The sequence below is a fragment of the Phodopus roborovskii genome, unplaced genomic scaffold (genome assembly GCF_943737965.1).
Source record: "Phodopus roborovskii unplaced genomic scaffold, PHOROB, whole genome shotgun sequence".
Taxonomy (NCBI): domain Eukaryota; kingdom Metazoa; phylum Chordata; class Mammalia; order Rodentia; family Cricetidae; genus Phodopus; species Phodopus roborovskii.
The window spans coordinates 13,793,951-13,814,952 of record NW_026126418.1 but is presented as its reverse complement, the minus strand read 5'-3'; the positions used below and the strand labels follow the sequence as shown (position 1 = coordinate 13,814,952).

At 42.9% G+C, this 21,002-nt stretch overlaps 1 protein-coding gene across 1 annotated transcript in view; it reads right to left on the bottom strand.

Annotated features, from left to right (window-relative positions):
- Ext2 (exostosin glycosyltransferase 2) overlaps nt 1-21,002 on the bottom strand; it is a 134,939-nt gene that overhangs the window by 42,282 nt on the left and 71,655 nt on the right. Inside the window, exon 9 of the mRNA XM_051184124.1 lies at nt 4,683-4,872. Within this exon, the coding sequence (XP_051040081.1) occupies nt 4,683-4,872 (190 nt within the window). The remainder of the gene's footprint in view (nt 1-4,682; nt 4,873-21,002) is intronic.

Below are 21,002 nucleotides of genomic sequence, written 5' to 3'. Positions count from 1 at the left end.
ATAACCACAACTAAGACTCACAAATGGCCAACATGTAGAGAGTGAAAGACTTTGGTGCACTCAATCCTCCATAGTATGCCTTCACTGAAGCCCTCTCCTCAAGGCTCAGAGAGCTATGTGGGAAAGGAGGCAGAAAGATTGTAACAAGGTGATGGATGACTCCAAAGAAACAGTGTCTTCCAGACACAACAGGACTGATGCACATATGAACTCACAGAGACTGTGACAGCATGCACAAGGTCTGCATAGGTTTAAACCAGACAGAGTCCCATCACTGAGAGGGATAAGTGGATATAGGCTCCCACTCTAACCAAGAAGCTATCTGCAATTGATACCTATGGGCAAATGAGGAAAAATAGCTTTCTCCAGTGGAGTCTCACTGGGTATACAAACCATACTCAGGGCAGGCCCCATACCCAGGAATATCTGAACAACACAAAACAAACTCGATGGCATTTTTGTAGATCTTTCATCTCATTTTACTTTGGGCAATTTTTCTTTTTTTGGGTCTTATTCATCTTTTGCTTTTTTACCTTGCCTTCTGCTTTTGTGTGTTTGCATGTGTTGTTGTTTGTTCTATTTTATGTTTTAAAGAGAGTAAGAGAAAGAAAAGGAACATAAATTTAGATGGTTAGGGAGAGGGGGGAGGATCTGAGAAGAACTGGGGAAGAAGAAAAACATGATTAAAACATAGCATATAAAAATCTTTTTTTTTTTCCAAAAAAGTTATCAAACAAACAAAACCCCTGAAGGTTGAAATATACATGGCTAGGCAAATATTCTCTACCTCAAATATATTCTATATGTCTATCAAGTTTAGAGCTGAAGAGCTGGGAAAGAGGAGGGCAGTGACCTTTTTCTTTCAACACACCTCAAAAAAGATGTACTGAAAACTCACTGGAAATTCTATTGCCCAGCCTACATATTTACTTAAACTTTAAACCCAGCAATTTAGACTTAACTGTAACCCAAAATTGAAAGTATTTGATTGGGTTGGAAAATGAAAAAAAAAAAAATTTTGGGAAGGAGTAGGTTGCTGCCTTCGCTAATCCACCCAGCAGCAGACATGCTAACCACAATATTTATCTTAGCAAATGTAGAGAAAGTGAAAAACATCACATTCACCTCTAATATTCAAAGACTTATGCTTGTCTATTTCTTCTTTTTTTTTTAACATGTAGTTGAAAAATCTGATGCCTGCACTGACACAAAGACCACATCTGACAGCCCCACTTACCAACTGAACAAACACCCCACAGGAGATTAGATGCAGCCATGTTCTCCCTGAACAACCACATTGTCAAAGCCAGAGCCCTGACCTAAAACTATCCACAAAAACAGCCACCCCAGCTGACAACACGCCACAACCTAGGACTCATCAGGCTCTTTCCTCCTTAGAGCCAAAGTATTCAAAACCTAAACTAAACTCATGGTCATAATATTAACCACTATATTTTAGTAAGGTCTACCAAAAATTAACAGGACTACCCTGCTCCAAATGCAGGGCTACACTCTGTCTTTCATCTCACAGTGCAGAGATGGGAAGCAAATAGACTTTCTTTCATACCTGCCCCCAGAGAAGTGACTCAGACCCATAGCTCATCAAAGTGGCCACAAGGAGAAGCCCCTTTGCCAAGTCTTATGTTCTATTTTGTTTTTGACTGACAGATGACAACTGTGTATGCTTATGGGGCGCAGAGTGACAGATGGTTCAGTACATATTTGGCCACTGGAAAGATCCAATCAGTCACTGGCATCTCTATCACCAGCCACAGAACCTGTACTTAGCCTTGTGGTTAGCACTAGGGGCTCGGTGGCCATCCTCTAGGATGGTAGCCTTAGAGACAGGAGTAAATACATGCATATGGATGCAGAGTAAAAGGGATATCTTCCTTCTGAAAGCAGAAGCACCCTCTGTAAGTGAAGAATCCAATTAGCAATGCAGGACCTGGACCTCCAGTTCACTTCTTCGATAAAGGCAGCTATAATTCACAAAGCCAGAGTACCAAAGATGCTCTCTCTAATACCTGCCCTCATCTTTTAAATTTTCTTTTAGGTTTCCTTCCCTAGTCAACCTTGTCCCTCCATCTTAGATTATGCTAACACCTTTTTACCCCACATACCCTTTCTTCTCCACCATCACCACCATTACCATCACCACTATCACCACCACCATCACCACCACCACCACCATCATCACCATCATCACCACCACCATCACCATCATTACCACCACCATCACTATCACCACCACCATCGCCACCATTACCATCACCAGTATCACCACCACCATCACCACCATCACCACCACTATCACCATCACCACCATTATCACCATAACCTTCATCATTATCATCACTGAGAATGGGAATTTAGGTATGTTCCATCATATCCAGTGTTCCTTTCTTATTAAGAATCAGCCAAACAAAACAGACATTCTGAAAACTGGTCATGTTATAGTAACAAGGGAAAAAGATAATCAAAAGCAGCAATGCTTTGGGACATCACATAGGTCTTTTATTTAAAAGAGCTATTTACTGGGCCAGGGAGATAATTCAGCAATCACTCCCCTTTTTGAACAATACGATCACCTGAATTTGATCCCAGTAACGTGTATGAGCTGGTGAGACAGTCAGTCAAGTAAAGGTACTTGTCACCTAGCCTAACCATTTGAACTTGATCATCATCTTCTTTTTTTTTTTTTAAATTTAAATTAGGAACAATCTTATTTTACATATTAATCCAAGTTCCCTCTCCCTTCCACCCTCCCATCCCCCTTAACCGCCCCACCCCAATCCCACTCCTCATCCACTCCCCAGGGAAAGTGAAACCTTCCGTGAGGGATCATCAAAATCTGTCACATTATTTGGGATAGGGCCTAGAACTTCTCCCATGTATTTAGGCTGAGAGAGTATCCCTCCATGAGGGTCATGCACTAGGAATTGCCAAAGGCCCTATAGACTACCCAGGCCTCCAAATGGTTCAGGGTGCCTAATTTGGTCCTATGCTGGCTCCCTAGCTGTCTGGATGGGATACATGAACTCCCCCTTGTTCAGGTCAGCTATTTCTGTGGGTTTCTCCAGCCTGGTCTTAACTCCTTTGCTCATCACTCCTCCCTCTTTACAACTGGAGTCCGGAAGTTCAGCTCAGTGCTTAGCTGTGGATCTCTGCTTTTACTTCCATCAGCCATTATCAGTTTAAAGAGAAATCTGACATCCACAAGGATAACCCCAACTAAGAATCTAAGAAACTGTGGAGAGGCTGCCTTAAATGCCCTTCCCCTATAAGGACACTGATGATTACTTTATATTCCATCCTAGGGCCTTCATCCAGTAGCTGAGCTTGATCTTCTAGACCTACATGGTTGAAGGACACAGTCTTGCCAGTTGTGATCTGACCTCCTCATACATGCCATGGCATAAAGACAGACAGACAGATGGATGGACAGACGGATGGATGGGTGGACGGACAGACAGACAGATACACACAGACACACACACACTAAAGTTGTCCTCGGACCTCTACATGAGTGCTGTGGCACATATGTACCTGCATATACAAAATGTCATCATAACACACACTATATGAGGTTTAAAAAATTAAGAAATTAAGAAGCTATTTTATCCAAATTGTGGTTCCTGAAACTTAAAGAGAACATATGACTCTTTCAGAGACTGAGCATGCTACAAAGTATATTTTTTAAAAGCATGTTTGAGAGACACTAAAGAATTTTCTCCAGCAAATTCTGAGTTGCCTCAGAGAGAGAAATAAGGCTGTCTCCCAGCCTAGACTCTAGATCTACCACTGGTGGTTTCCAGAGCTAGCCATCATGACTTCAGTGTAACCAATTAAAGGGACTGGCAATAAAAAGCACAGATACTACTGTCAGGCAATAAACTAGACCTTATCGGTGACAGTGGTGCACATTACAAACTTCAAACTCATTCCTTGCTCTAATCCATCAGAAACTTCCTGGCTTTAATAGGCTCTAAATGGCAGGAGCTTTGAAGTCCTGGGATTAGGGTCAGTAATAGACAGGCTGAATGAGACGTTAAATGCAGGTGGGACGAACTCTTGTGCGTCCCGAATTAAAAACAAATCCAATTAATCAAAAAGGCCTCAACCCTAGCTGTTGCGGGAGATGACAGGGATGGCCAAGGCATGGAACAAAGCGATGGGGCAACTGGCCAGTTTCTGTGAGAATCCATTTTAGGATGCAAGGCTGCAAGGGCTGGGCAGCTGACCTCCCATCCAGAACAGGGGCTATCTTTTTGTTTTGTTTTGTTTTGTTTTGTTTTGTTGAAGGAGGGCTCAATATCAGAACAGAGATAAGGGAGCAGAAAACTAATGCCCTTTAAACTGAGTTTTCATGTAAACAAATCAGCTGGGATGGCAGAGGGAAGCGGAGGCCTGTTTTTCCAAGGCGGATAGCCTTTGATCCCCTTGACTCCTAAGCTCTCAAACACTTGTGGCTCAGGGCATGCCAGGGCGCAGAGTTCACTGGGCCACCCTAGAATCCTACGGGTGAGAGGACTCAGAACAGCAGGGTCAGTTTGCCTGAGCCTGGCAGTATTGTTGGCAGAGGATGGGAGCATGTGTCTACCCAAAGTCAGTACAACTAAGGGGTGCATGAAAGCCCTAAACGGCATCTCACATGCACTGTACCTCTTCATTCTTCTTACCTTCTGGGGGATTTTTATTCTGATTGTTCCATACCACCAGCAGCTTGGACAAACTAGGCACCTTGGACACCTCGGTGATGACCCGGAAGAGGCTCTCCACACGGTCATAGGTGAGGACGATGGCGGTGAAACCTTGTGACTGTGGTGGGATCAGCGGGAGGAAGAGAGGGTTGCTCACACTAGTCCACTTCTGCAAGAGGACAGGAAGGTGTGGATTAGAGGAGCTGCAGCAATCCTTGCAAGAGCTAAGCAAGTGTCCCCTCCACACCATCTGACACCACTGATCTGAGTCAACCTGATCTGAGAAGACACTTCCACACAGCAGATCTGGAGCACACATCTACCTCCATTTCCTCCCCAAACCACTGAGGTGGCAGTTGACGATTATGAAACAATATGACTCTATAATGGCAAGGAGAAGAAGAGCTGAAAAGCTGAGAGGCTTGGAGAAGGCCACAGGGCAGAGTTGGGATGCCCATCTGCAAAAGCCTGTGAGGAAGCCCAGAGCTCAGACTGTGTAGAGGAGACTGGAGGGTGCTGAAAGCAGGGCTGGTTAAACAGCTGTGTTGGGAAGTCTAACTCCAGTTCACAAACTTCGTCTTTCTCCCACCAGCCAGGTTGATTCTCTGTGGAAATGGATGGGATCTCCAGACAGGAACACAGGCATGGGAGGCAAACTCAGGATAAAATTCCAAGGTTGAGTGAGGAGCCCTACAGCTGCCTTTCCATTCCCAGCCATGTGGCTGTCTTGGCACCTCCTGCTCCCAGGGAAGCCCTCAGGCAGTACTTGGGTCCACAAAGACCTTCTGATCAGCTTTTAGCAGTTCCCTCTTAATCACGAACAGATTCTAGAATCACAGGCAGTTCAAGAGCATCTTTAGCAGAAGTGGCACAGACCAAAGGAATAGACAAAGCTCAGAGCAGACAGACAATGGACATACAGACCCAAGTTAAAACAACAAATGATATCCCCCAGGGAGAGAAGAGTTTTCACCCTGAAAATGCTATTTTTATTTTAAAGTGTCTATCAAAGATCACAAAGAACTCTTAGATGCTAAAAACCACAGGAGATTTGTGTGTGTGTGTGTGTGTGTGTGTGTGTGTGTGTGTGTGTGTGTTTAAGGGTGAGGTTCCTAAGCTAAAAGGTGGTTAAAAAAAAAAAAAAAAAAGAGGAAAAAATAGGACGTAAAGGAAGAACAATCGTTTACCTACTGTTAGAATATTAAATAGTTTAAGCATAAGAATGTAAGTGAAAATTCTGCTGTGCTAATGACAGATATGAAACTATTATTAAGATGGTCTTATATATTTTAAGAGCTTCATTGGAATAGAATTCACGTTCTCTAAACCCACCCATTTCAAGAAAACAACAGGGCTCGGTAGCATGAGGACATCCCTAGAACCCATGTAATAAAGTCAGGCACTCTCACAAGCACCTATAAGCCCAGTGCTGTGGGGAATTGATATTGAAGGATATTTGGAGCTTGCTAGCTACCTAGGACAGCCAAAAAGGAGAGCCCAGGCTCATGTCCCAGGGCAATAAGACAGAGTGGAGATAAAGACATACACCTGACATCCTTATCTGGCTTCTGTATTTGGAAACAGGCATGTGCACCCCATTCTCCCTCTTACCCCATGTGCACATGCATACACTAGATGTTCAAAGAATACAATGGCTCTTCCATATTACATTGTTTTAAAAAACTGTGATAAAATATACGCAACATTTCCTATCTAAGTGACTTGTAAGTATACAATCATTGTTATTAACTAGACCCACCATCGTATGTGTACATGTTAACAGCCCAGAACAGCAGCTTCCATCGGGAGGAGATAAGTGCCATCTGTCACGCTGGCTGTCCTGCGTTTTCCTACAGCCTTTAGACTCTGGATTCTCGAGGTGCTCTATCAATCTCATTTATGCCACTGATGGACACCCATCACCACATGTGACAACAGCTGTCTGCCAGATGTGACAGTGCGGGCTAGGAAATGTACACAAACACATGGAGTACACATGGGATGGGGACTCATGGAGTTTGAATGGGATTCCTGCAGCCCTCGTATGATCAGAATATTAGAGCCTATGTGACCAGAGATGGCTATCATTAGACTTCACAGCCGAGAGAGCCATGGTATCATATACTGACTCTCACCGCTGTCTGGGGGACAGTGACCTAGAATCTTGCTACCTCTGCTGCAAGTCTCATTCTTCACTTTGTCCTGACTTTTATGGAACTAAAAAGTTAGCAGGTGGCCATATTCTTAAGTCACAGGTACTCCTCCAGGGCCATTCAGGTACTCTCTGCCATTACCACCCCAACCCACATGCCCAGAAATGATATGCCTTAAGGTCCACTTGAAAAACACAATTTGAAATGGAAAAGAAAAAGGGGGGAGTTTGCTTTTTAAAAGAAGCACGTAAGACTACCTAATTGTGGAACTAGGCAAGACTTAGTGAGCAGCACCTAAGTGCCCTGCACAGGGTTTCACATTCATAGCTCATTTGAAACTCACAACCCCAATACAGGGTTGTTCTCATCAAGGTGATGGAAGCTTCAGGCTAAAGACCACAAACTTGTTCAACAAGAAACCTTGTTACTGATGGAACCTAAAAGGCCCACACAACTTCACTCTGGAACCCCAGCCCTTCCCAAATTCTACACATGCATTCATCTGGGTAGGACATCAGGAAGTGGAGGGGAAGCCCTCGCTATATCTACCTCCTCATTAAGATAAAAGGTCTCAAAATTCTTGATATTTCTTATCAATTCTAGGCCAATAAATGAGAAACTATCCCCAAGAACCTCAACTGCAAAAAGTATATTCAAAAACACACCACACATACAACTCTGAGACAAAATGGTCACATAAATTTACAAAGGTAAATATCCCACAGACACAGAAGGAAAAACGATTAAAACAACAAGACAAGGTCTGTGCTGTGGGAGGAGGGAGGAGGATGCCAATGCACTTGGACGCCTGCTCAGCATAGAGGAGAGGTCCAAAGACTGCAAAGCCAGCTTCAGAGGATAGATGCCCTGGAATTTAACCCGAGGCACCCTGAGGGGATCTCGCTCTGATTTCAAGATGATGCCAGGAGAAGGAGCCATCTCTGGTGAGATGACAGATTTTGTCCCAGGTGTCTTTAGGAAGTGGTAGTCAGGGGAGGGAAGAAGGAAAGGGGCAGTTTGCTGGGAAGAACTGCCATTTCCCAGACTACTGGCCTGTATCCCAAATAGGGCTGGAGCACGGGGGAAGGCAGCACATGGGGGGCAGATGGAAAGGAGCTTAACCGACTGAAATCTAGCCAGCCCCCAGCCCTTTCCTGGAACTCCAGAGACTGAGATGAGCAAGGAGGCACATGTGAGCTACAGATCCATCAGGGACAGACACCATTCTATTGTGGACATACTGCCAGGGCTCACTCAAGCGACTCCCAGGGTGAGTCAGCACATTTGGAGCCAGTTTGGGAATCATGAGGCCTCCATCTGAGTAGGATTTCTCTTTCTTAACAGCTGTGCAACTTGGGCAAAGTACTTCATGTCTCCTGTGCCTCAGTTTCTCTATTAAATCCTCACGGCATTGCTATTACCTTTCTAGGTAGTGCTACTTGGTAGAGAAGAGGGAAACATACAGTCCTAGGCATCCACAGACACTGGGGAAGTGAAGGCAATAGCTAATCTTGTGTAGCTGTTTTTCACGTCTCAAAAAGTGGAGCAGTCTAAGCAATCTCAGGTCTCTCTCAGTACTGATGCCATGTGAAGTCATGGCTCCTTTCCAGCTTCACCAGTATTCCCCAGCGTCCTGAATTCTACCGCTGCTTCTCCTCCAAATACACTATTTTTATTTCCACAATTTGTTCTCTCCCCTCTGAGCCTCTGTTTTAAGCACTCCTAAGGCTCTGTGAGGGTAGGAGACAGTGCCCAGTGCTATTACAAAAGCTAGAGATCAGAAGCTTCAGATCAGACCCAGGCCCCACTCCATTTGTCTTCTATGCACAGACAGGAAGCCCAAGTTTTGAAATAGTTTCTGACTTGATTAATTCATCTTACAAGTACTTTCCAAGAATCTCACCATGTTCAGAAGTATAGGATTTTACTGCAATATTTAAATAAAGCAGAGGCCTTGTCATTGATTAATGTTATGGCATAAAACACGTTTCAGTGAACAGCTGTTTCCTCATCTTTAAGCATGGGACTGTGACAGTACCTGTGGAATGATGTTTAAATGAGATTGTGTATGCAAACACTCAAAATACATGGCTATTAGTTTAAAGCAAACACAAAACTTAACCTGATCCCCCCACTGTGTGTTTCTGTCTGCTACAATGAGTTGGCAAAGCAGAGACCATTCCTACCAGTGTTGCTTCAGGAACAAATTCATTTTGTCTACATTTCCTTATCATTCTTCAAATCTAGATCAGTGTTCAAGATGTAAAGATGAACACATTCCTCACTCTCACAACAGCGAGGTAAATTGGGTGGGAAAGCCAGCAGGGTAAATTACAATGCCAAACATCAGGCAATATAACAGGGTATTACACAGGATTCCACCTCAGCAAGCAGAGTTCCAACAACACCCCCCACCATGGGAAGGGAAACTGTAGTAGGGGCAAGCAGGGGAGGACAGCCAACTGAACAGCTTGTTCAGAGTTCAGCAGACAGGGAGGATCCAGGATCCTGCAGGGTAGTGTCTGAAGGGGAGATCAGAAAGGCTGAAGCCATAGCGTGAGCATGAGAAGCCTCTTATGGCAGGCCTTTTCAGTTCTACAACTGGCTTATTTGTTTCTCTTGAAGCTTTCTTCTCCTGAGTGGTGTTTTACTGATGAATGAACATGGCTGCCTTTAAAGTTCACAGGTAGGAAGCCCTGAAAAGCAATGGGCTTCTGCACCAAGTGCCACCCCCTCCTTACACATAATCCCATTTGGCTGCAGAGCTCAGCAGCAGGGTGGAGGAAAGGCAGCTTTTAATTGGGGCTCATGCTACTGTGCTACTGGGGTAAGGTCAACAAACCAAGCTCAGGGAAATATCCCACTGGAGAGGGACATTTCAAAAACTGGCATTTAGTCACCTCTGAAATACCTTTCAGGACTGACCCCTGCTGGCTGGTCACAGAGAGTGTCTACAGTCTGGGACCTCTTGACCCCACTTTCTGCAGGAAATCAGGCAAATTTAAACCTCCATAATTTACTCAAGACTCTGGCTTCTGCCAAGAAAAAGCAAACAATGCTGGCAATTAACCCTGCTGGCTAATTAAGTCTCCACTATGGCAAGATGCACCCAGCAGTGGGGTCAGGAAAGAAGGCAAAGCCATCATGAGTTGGGATGGTAGGTACCAACGCAATGTCTAAACCTATCACATCACAGGAAATGGCTCACTCAAACAGATTAGGAGATGAATGAAGAAATAGGTGTTACTTTAACAAAGCAGTAGCTTTGGCCAAAATGCCTGGCTCTTCTCTCATCCATCCTTCTACTCTGCTTGTCTCATCCCTACAATGGATATTTGCTATGCAAGTTCTATGAAGAAACCTTTCATTGTTAAACTGAAGTCACACAAAAGTAGATTATGAAACCTTGATGACCGTATAGTCTGTGTTAGCCATAGGGAAGTGCTTGCCTTCATTTCAGTGGAAGGCTTGAGGCTCCTTCTTAGTAGACTCAGGTTTCAGGATACCTTACAAGGGAAGCCAAGAGAGACTGAGGTTAAAGTCAAGGGCAATTAAATGGTTTCTCCTTCAAAAAACTCAAACTCAGGTGACTACCTTGTACATGGAGGAAGCTGTCCCATCCTTCAGCAGCCCTGTCCTAAAATTCTTAGAATCAAAGATTATGGTAGACCAAAGCCATCTTGGCTATGGTTTCTTGTGCAGAAACGAAATGGCTTTGCCAGCCATTCTGAAATGGTCTTGCTGGGTTCACTTGGGGGCTGTAAGAATCAGGAGGGAGAAAGCCATGTTTCATGACCAATTACCGGCCTCTGTCAATCTGACCAATCCCAATCCCAGCACAGGAGAAGCCAAGGACTGCTGGAAACCCAATTCCCATTGCCCACCACGTCAGAGGTGCTTTATGTCCCTCTGTATAACTTCATGCAGAAACAAGAGACGTGGGCAGACATTCGAGTCAGCTTATATTTGATGTAAACAGAGGTATTTTCTTGAGTGAAAAGTGAGACATCAGAGAAGAGAGGAAGAGAGGACCGGCTGTTACACAGAAGCCTGGAGCCCCTGTAATGAGCAGCCTTACCTATTCCTACCTTGATAGAAAGGGCAGTCTTGTTGGTTGTTTTGAAGTTATCAACCCTTACCTCAATGTGGTTTCAATTATGAATTACCAGACTGGGGGGGGGAAGCTTTGATTTATTCTTTTTTGCTCCAATTATGCATGATGTGTTTCCACAGAAGACTTTGAAAAGTATTTCATCATGCCTCTTATCCTGCAGTGGTCAAAGGGCAACAGTGACAGGAGTTAACCCTTTCCTCCCTCACACTAGTTCAAAGAGACTATGGGTAGATGTGGGCCAAGGCCTCTGAAGCAAAGGAAGCATGGAGAGGGTTAAGAGTTTACATCATGTTGCTTACTTGCACAAGGGTGGTGTCCCCTGTCTAAAATGGTGAGATGATATTTATGTTAATGGTTACTAGGATATATGAAAGGGGCAATCAGTAATGTGGCCCATGCTGCCTTAACCATTAAACCTCTAGAGCCCCAACTACCCACTGCCCTCTTCCTGCTGATGGCCCAAGTGTACATTCAAGCAAGATTTCTTAGTTCATAGAGTAAGGAATAATAATAACTGGATGTTCCGAAAAACAAGAATAATGCTAAAGGCCAAATTTCACTGATGACACATAAGACAGACACATGAAAGATAAAGATCGAAGGCCAGAAGACTAAAACAACTCTCAACTATGACACAAGTGGCTGCCAGTACAGAGTTCCTGGTGCCCATCTCCAGGCATTTCTGACATCTGACCATATGTGCCTCCTTTCCTATGTCTGAAGACACTGAGAGGCACAGTGATGAGGGTAACTTAAATAATTCTCTGTCCTCTAGATGCATGAGATCTTCTTTGGAAACTAGGCTCTTGATGGCCTCCTATCCATCGTTTATTTGGATAACTGACCTGTGGTTTGTTGGTCTTCCTTGGTCTGAGGCCTGGCATCATCTAACAGTTCTTCAAACTCTCAGCCAACATCCTTTCCAAAAAAGCCTCCTCCTTCTCCTCCTCTGCAGCTCCAAGTGTCTGCTGTTTACCTCTGTACACCACTGTTATCCACGTCACTCCACCTCGGTAACTCTGTTCTCCACATCACTCCACCTCTGTACACCTCTGTTCTCCGCATCACTTCACAGTTTCCTCTGTCTCTCTGGGTTATGTTCTATTTACTTCTTTGGATCCAATACTCTAGTCTAAACTGGATGTTCCAACAGCTCAGTTTCTGCTGCTCTCACTTGGGCTTCAAGAGTTTGTGGTTTCTGATGGTGAGCTACTCACTAGGACTTTACTGAAAGAACTAAGAGCCAGACTGAGGATAAATTCCTCAAGACAGGGTCTGAGTGTCACGAAGGTGTTCTATCCAGTTTCCTCCTAGAGCTTATTTAGACTAGCCTCATGGTGTGAATCTGCCCCACATCCCACAAGGGGTGGGGTGGTTTGCAAGTTCTCAGTACTGAACCAATCCAGGCAGGTCACTTCATGTCATTAAGACAAACTCTCCATGTCTCAATGTGACAAATCCTACTCTCCACCCCCCATTTCACACAGTGATCAGGATGAATAATCTGAACATCAAAGAATATAGATTTCCCCAGTGAGCACTTGCTATGTACCCATACTCCCAGGGCACCAAGGGCCAGTTTATTTGGGGGTTCAGCTTCCTTTCATACTGCTCAGTAACAGGTTAAACTGATCCATAATATTTACTTGGTGGTTTAGTTAATTTGGGAGAAATCTTTCTACACTTACATGATCAAGTCTATCATGCACTACCATGTTCCTTATTTAATTTGAGGGCAGTAATTATCAGCTGGAATGATAAGCAGAGAATTTCCACCTAGGACAGGCCCTATACTTCTTCAGACCTTTGTTTGCTCACTGAAAATGTAAGAGGTTATAGCAGTATGATAGATGATAGTGTCAGTGAGTATGTAGTGCAGGGGAGCATACTCAGGGCATTCTAGGCAAACTACCACTGAACTACATCCTGAAATAAACATGCCTCCCTTCCTTCACTAGTAAGAACCAAGTGAGCAGAATGCTGCTTAGGGAGTGAAAGGACTAGACAACAGAAAATATCTAAGACTATCACCTGGGTACAAAGAATATTCCTCTGTAAATTTCAATTCTCCTCTACAGAGTCCCATCCAATTCTGAATTCATGTTCCCATACTATAAAGCACTATATAGCTTGACCTCTGTATCTGTGGGTCTTGCATACAAAGATTCAACAAACTGTGTATTGAAAATACTTAAGAGAAACACTGAATCTGTAACAAACATGTAGAGAACTTTCCTTTCTTACTCATATTCCCTGAACAATAAAGTGAAACTGATGTTCGTAAAGCACTTACACTGAATCAAGCATTATAAGCAATCTAGAGATTGTCTACAAGAAAACATGCACAGATTGAGTGCAATTATACCACTTTACACTAGGGGCTTAACCATCAATGGATTTTAGTATCCATGGGGACCCTGGGACCAATCTCCCACAGTTGCTGAGGGTCAGCTGCATTAGTGGCTGTCTATAACATTAACAACTTTTAAAAGTACTGTGCCATCTATAAAATTCTCCCTTGTAAATTATACCTCTAAGTTTTTATAATCATCCTACTTAAGAGTCATCCTACATGATTCCCACTTTACAAATAAAGATAATGAATTTCAAAGAGGGAAGAAACCTATTCAAGGTCAAACTAGTAAATGCTCTTGGACTCAGGTTTGATTCCAAAATGTCCTTTCCTTTGAAAGTTCAGGCACCAATAAGTAATCAGGAATTAACTGCAATATTCCTCTGCAGCCTGAGCCCAGTCCTGCAGATGATCAAACTGTTGCAGAGAAGAGTCCCTTGTCACCTCAAGTCACTCAGACCATGAGCAGTAAAAGAGGATTAAAATGCACAGTTCAGAAATGTCTGAGTTGCACTTAGCTTACTGAAGGCTCAGGGGTTAAACCCACCTGCCTGCCTCTTGAAAATTCCTGCTATTATCTGAGGCTTAGCCACTTCAATCTTTTCTCTATATAGTTCTGAATTTTGCATTTGGCCAGATGCCCACCCTTCGTTTATAGTGCCAAACTACTGTCAAGAAGAGCAGGAAGGGTGGTCACTGATTGCTTTTCAGGTAGTAGAGGAAAAAGTTGACATTTCATCTTCCTATTTCTTGGAAAGGAAGGCAATCATTTATAAGAACCCTCATCTGGCTGTGGCCTCCATCAGTGGGATGGACAGAAGCCAGTGAAACAGCTCAACATAAGCCATATTAAAAGAATTTGGAATGAGCAAAGAGAGGATTCCAGATGTTGATACTTTCAATAATTCATGAGTTATAACAGTCTGCAAGCAATAAATTTCACTAAATATATCTATGATATGACTGCTTAAGATATTGGCAAAGATAATAGTCATTGATTTTATTGGTTTACAATTTGACATATCAAAAATAACAATTCCACTGTTTGACAGGGATAATGCACAAGATTTGGATTGGTTTTAGAACAAAGTCTTCACACACAATCATCACTCCTAGACCCGTTTCTTCATGAGGATACTGACAACAGCTGAAAGAAAGACCTCCACGAAAAAACACATAATTTACTTGATTCCAAAAACAAGGCTCACTTATAGTTCAAAGACAGCAACAGAGACTACTAAACCACTTCTTCACAAGAGAGAGTAAGCAAGTTTACAATCTCAACTAACTATCCCATGCTTAAAAATTCCAGCAGTTTGAAAGGACTCATGTGCTGGCAGCCCATTGGCTCTATCAGCAAGGTCAGCTGTGAGGTGGGAAGATTTCTCAGGCACTCTTGGGAATGGTTAAATTACAGCTCCTGACATTTGAGCTCAAAGCACCACCACAGTTATGACCGAGAACATCAGAGTTTTGTATGGCTGTGAGCTGACAAGAGCACAGCACACAGGGAGAGCTGGTACGGTGGAAGCAACAGCCTCCACAACACAGCCACTTCTTAATTCTCTGGAATTTCACTAAGGCACATGTTTTGTCTACTGTGTTTTCCTCTGTTTCTTCTTGGGGGGGGGGGGAAGAAGGCAGGAACCCACAAGGGCAAAAAGAACAGGGAAGGAGACAATGATGGATCAGGGTCTGACAAAATTTTGGAAGCTAAAACACATGGAGTCTTTCTTTTCAAAAATCCGCTTGCTGTAAAACACATAGAAATCCAGGATGAAATATAACAAAACTCTTTTTCAACCTGCAGCGGAGGCCACAGGAAAAGGGAAACTCCTGAGTCCAAGAACAAGGCAGAAACTCAAGGGGAGTGGAAGACACTGGTGCTGGTGGGCACAGTGGTATCCAGGAGGGCACAGGCTATGGTTATGTACAATGATGCTCAGCTTCAGTGGCTTTGAGGCCAGAGAGGGAGAGAGTGGGAAAGGAGACTTGGACCCTAGGCCTGTGTGATCAATGAAGGAAGAGGAGCTGGAAAAGCCACCTGCTAGAACACATTCTTTCTGGACCTGAGCCTGGGGTGATGACAGAGGTTCTCCTTGGGAAAGTTTAATGGAAGGCATGCAGGTTTGTGTTTAACACAGTCTATGTAAAGGTATGGATACTCATGCTGATGTGGGAAAATGATTTATTTCTGTTACCTCTAGAGCACCTGAAGAAGCATTAATTTATTAATTAATAAATACCAATAAAGAAATGAATGAACGAAGTAAAACAGAGTGGAAAGTAATCCCCTCTTACTCCAAGTTGAAACCATTTCCAAAGAAAATCTTATCAAAGATGAACTAACTCACACACCAAAATAATAACTAAGGTAATGATATAACCAAAGCAACAGTCAGGTGACCAATGACAAGATGATACCTCACAAGGATTTCAGAAAGTTGGAGCAGCAAAGACTATACAGTAAATGTCTCAGATGTTTCAGGACATAAAAGAAGAAGCTAAAGGGAGTCAGATGGTTTCAGAATTCAAGGTCAGCCTGGGGTACAGAGTGAGGCCTGTCTTAAAAATAAAAACATAAGGGCCAAGAAGACTGATTTAAGTAACCAAAATGAACTTCTACAAATAACCACTGAATTTTAAAACACAATGGATAGACAAAAGCATGCTTTAGTCACTGCTGAAGAAAGTGGGAAAATGACTGTGAAAACATTATCCATCACAAGAGGTATGAAATGTGGAAAATCTGAGAAAACAAACAAACAAACAAACAGAAAATAAAGGCAGAAGGAAAAAAGTTATACACAAATTTAACAAGATTCTAGAAGGAATAATTAGTGAGAAACACAGATATTTAACATTTATAGAAAAGATGAACAGAAATTTTCAGAATAACTAATGACATGCTGCTCAGGTTAAAGGCAAAAACTCAGCCTCAAAAGCATAAAACTATGGGAAGCCTACTCAGGCAGGAATCCACATGGGATTCAAATCAGAGGGTGTAAATTTGAAAATAAAAGGATATTTACAGTTTGAAGAGCCACTATCTCCCTCATATGACACATAATAAAAGGAAACAGTAATGAGGCACTGGAAAAGCCAGGGGGGGAAACCTGTGATCCAAGCCACTATTACAACAATGGAACAAACTGGGGTTCTGTGTCTTCTGACATGACAAGACCACATACTTTTGGATCTGACCAGGCAAAAGTATCACATACTCCAAATCCAAAGATGTCTATAAGTTCTTGAGTGCCTTGTCATCAGGCAGGAGCTGACCTCCTACATTATCTACAGTCTGTGCAGCTTTGCTTTTGAATAAAGTTCCTTGCTGCTTCGCAGAAGAAGGGGTGTGTGTGTGTCTTACTGTACATACGACAAGTTCTCTTCTAAATATTCAAAAATGTCATCCCACATGAATGACAAAGAATGAAAGACTGCTCTAACCCTCAGGAGTGAAAGCTACAGAAGTAAATGCAATGGCAGTTTCATGATGAAGAACACTGTCAGGATAACAAAGTCTAAGCAGTAGTACAGTATCACTGTAGTGCTGAGATTATTCTATATGAGGGATATTCAAGAGTAAAGGTATATAACATGCCTTCTAGAAGGTTCAGGAATACATCTGAACATATACAAATGGAAAAACATAACTGTGATAAATAATTAGCACTAGGGGAATATGGGTAAAGGAGTATATAAAAAACTGCTACTTTGTAAAACTTCAATTCTAAACTGTATCAAAATAAAAAAAAAAATAGTTCTGGGGATACAGATAAGGGACAGATCATTTGCCTAGAACACACAAAGCCTGGCTTCAACCCACAGCCTCAGAAAAATGAAAAAAGAAATAGACTTTTTAGCCAAGTGTGAAGGCATACACTTATAGTCCCAGGGCTCATGAGTCTGAGGAGGAAGGAACATTTATGTTCAAGAGTTCAAGACCAACGTGGGAAATAGCGAGTCTCAAACAAGCAAGCAAGCAAACAAAACAAAACAACAAAACAAACAAACAAAAGTCAGAATAATAATGAATGATACAGCAAAGCAAAATCAATCAAGCAGGCAAGCAAGCAGTCAATTCTATGCTTCCTAACAGTGATGATGACAAGAAGACAGACATTGGAGCTCCTTGGAGACATTCAATAAGAACAGTTGATCAAAGGTCCCTAAGCCTAAGGCACAGAGAGGCCAACCACATTCCCAAACTTTGCAGAAGGAGATTATTCTATGGGCCAAATGAAACTGAGAGATCCCAGACTCACAGTCACAAAGATCTGGAGGCAGGGTGAGGTACCATCCACAAAAGGAGGAGCAAGGACCATCTCTTTCCCCTACTCAGTTCCAAAATGCTTGGAGCCCACTCTTGCCTACCCCTTCTCCAGCCCTCCTCTGGGCACAAAGACTATTCTCCAGAGCAATAAACTATTCCATTGGGAATAACTATTAACACCAACATTTGGGCAAATGTCTGGGTCTACTGACCTGAGTACAGCCCATCACTGGCAAAGCTCATCTAGGCTCAGAGCTTCCAATTAGCTTTCAGTTCCTCACTCACAAGAGCCAACACCACAACATAAAGAAAGCTTTCATTGCAAAAGAGCAAATACATACATACATACATACATACATACATACATACATATGAAATAAAAGGAAACAATACAAGCAAATAAAACCATAAACAGTATCTTCAGAACTGGAAAATCATGTACCCTAAAGTAAAAAGAACTGATGTGGTTTTTGTTTTTAATGAAAAGTTAAAAGATAAAGGAATAAAATGCCAGAAAAATGAGAACAGAAAGACCAGGCATGGCAAGAAAAAAAGGAGAACTAATGCACACATTCACCATCCAAATAATAGATGCTACAGAGAAAAAGGAGAGGACAGAAGACAGTAACTAAACAGATACAAGAAGAAAATGAGAAAATGCCTCTGTGCTGAAAGGCATGGATTTCCAGTTTGAAAAAGCTTGGATCAGCACTGTCAGTAAAAACATTACTCCAAAATTTTAGAGCACAGAAGTTGCTAGGGGTTGGGGGAAAAACATTAAAAGCCAGCAATGGTGAATGCCTTTAATCCCAGCACTTGGGAGACAGAGGCAAGCAGATCTCTGAATTTGAGGCCAGCCTGCTCTATAGAGTAAGTTCCAGGCAGCCAAGGATACACAGAGAAACCCTGTCTCAAAACAAAACACAAAGCCAAAGAACAAAACTAAGTTTTCCACCAGAATTCTGAGTTCAACCACTCATCACATTAAAAATAAGCACATTTCCAGACACGCAAGGCAACAGAACATTATCTCCCTTTCTGTCTCTCAGGTGCTGCCTTAGAAAGCTCTCTGGAAGGAAGAAACCAGAAAAGGAAGGTGTCAGAACCTGGAGAAGGCAACTACACAATGCAGAGAGGAAAGATCGGATAACAGCTATACAGAGAGCCAAAGAAGACTCACTCAGATTGCAGCACAAGACAGGGCTCCAAAACCAAGGCAAGAAGCCTGGAGTTTACACGCACTGACCATTTTACTGTCTTAACTAAAACAGTTAGTGAAAATCATCGCAAAGTAGAAAGAAAGACGCTATTATCTTCCTGGGAAACAGGGAATCAAGTACTTACTATTCATGACTTGGCTCAGCTGAAAACCATATTTATATAGCCCCAACTATGCATAAGGTAAAGACCATTTTAGTGAAAAGCAATGATATGTCACCCCTGGATAGATGGATGCATAGCACAAGGCACACAGGTAAAATGGAGAGCATGGGAGAGAAAGCATCAATTTGAAAGTAATAAGAAATTTAACAATTCCATTATGAGCATTCTATATGGAATCAGAAAGATAACCAGAGTTGGAAGAGTTGAAAGCAGCTTCCCCCAGCAACAGGCTCTAGTTTTTATGTGACTACTTAAATTCATGTGTGAAACAACAGTATTTTAAAACAATAAAATGAAGAAGTATTGCAGAGAGAGTAAAAGAGAAACGGGATAAAAATCAAGCAATATGGCCTTTTTTTTCCTAATTACAACTATAATGACTTGGTTATGAGAACGCCTCTTTCAAATATTACTTTGGAGACTCTTAAAACTATATCCTGGGACCCAATGATGGAGGCACACACCTTAAATTACAGCACTCAGAAGAAGAGAGAGGCAATCTCTGTGAGTTTGAGGCTAGCCTGGTCTACAGAGCTGTGACACAGAGAAATCCCGTCTCAAATCAGAACAAAACAAAACCAAAAACCAAAACCAAACTATGTTCTGGGATTGCTGAGGCAGAATTGGAAAGAACCTGGCCACAGCCTCTGAAGGCTGGCCACAGCCGCTGAAGGCCAGGGGGTCTGCTGTGCTAATTAATACCTGATCACTGGTGCAGGGTAGCATGGCCAGTGCTATTCTCAATTCATCTGCTGCCAGGGCAAGCCTCCACACTTTCTAAAACACTATACTACTCACTGCCTTCCCACATGCTGTGCGATGTCAAGAGGCAGCCAGGTTTGATCCATGAGTGCGAGGGACCTCAGAGTGGACCTCAAGTAAAGGATAGAGAGGCAGGGCCACACTCACATCAACTGGAGGTGGGGATTCATTCACCCAGTATTTCCCTCAGGGGTGCCATGCAGATGTCTGTTTGTGGTTGCTATCTCAGCCACACCCCAAGTTTGCTCTTTGATATTCCTTACATATCCTCCCCATTCAAATCTGGCTTGACACCTGGTCCTTCCTGTCTGTCTGACCAGAATCAGCCAAGCTCCTTAGGTCTCCATCTTTCTATCTGTACAGTGAGGCCCAGCTTTCTTTACTCCCTGACTGCTGATAACTTGAGACATCTGGCATTTCCCTGAAGCTCTTCACAGAAACGTTTAGAATTTGATGTAGCATACTAAACCACTTGTGCAAATGTTACTCAATTCATGATATACCTCTAAAAACAATAAAATTCAAAAAATTTTACTTAAAATGCAGACTAAATTTCTGAATTGCATACATTTTTTTTTTTTTTTTAAATCTAGACAGTAGGAGAAAAAGGATCTGAGAATCAGCCAAGAAGGCCCCTTGGGGAAAAGACCCTCAAATTCCAGAGGAACATTCCACAGCCCGAAAGCTAAAGAGCTGGTGCCGAGTTGAGCCAAACAATTTGTTAAACTGGTGTCTTTCCCACTGAGGGTTCTACTTCAGGTGTCTGAGTAGCCTTCCTGGGCTGCAGAACAAGCAGCTATTGTGAGCAGGAGCCGTCTGGACAACTGAGTGTAAGCAGCCTTCAGCCACAGGTTCAGCAGAGGCAGACAGAGGCTGAACAGTCTCTTGATGCTGCTAGTCTAAATCATGCAGGTCAAGATGAGGGAAGAGGTGAGGATGGATGAGCCTTCCCCAGTCAGTGAACCAGGGTGTGGAGAATAAGCCAAACTGCACACCAAAGCCTGCTCCTTAAGCCGCCAGCAGCAGCATATACTAGATCCAAGGCTTGGGAACCCATGAGAGTGTGAGTTCAATGCACCCACCCTAAGCTGGACAGGCAGGGGTCTGTATTCAAGTACCCCAGATTTGCCCAACTGAGCCCATGGTTGGCACCTAGCAACCAGGAGCTCTCACATAACAGCTCAGAGTGTAGACAGTCTTTCCATTTCCAGAACCTAGATTTGGATAGGGGCTTACAGGGCTTCCACTTAAATACATA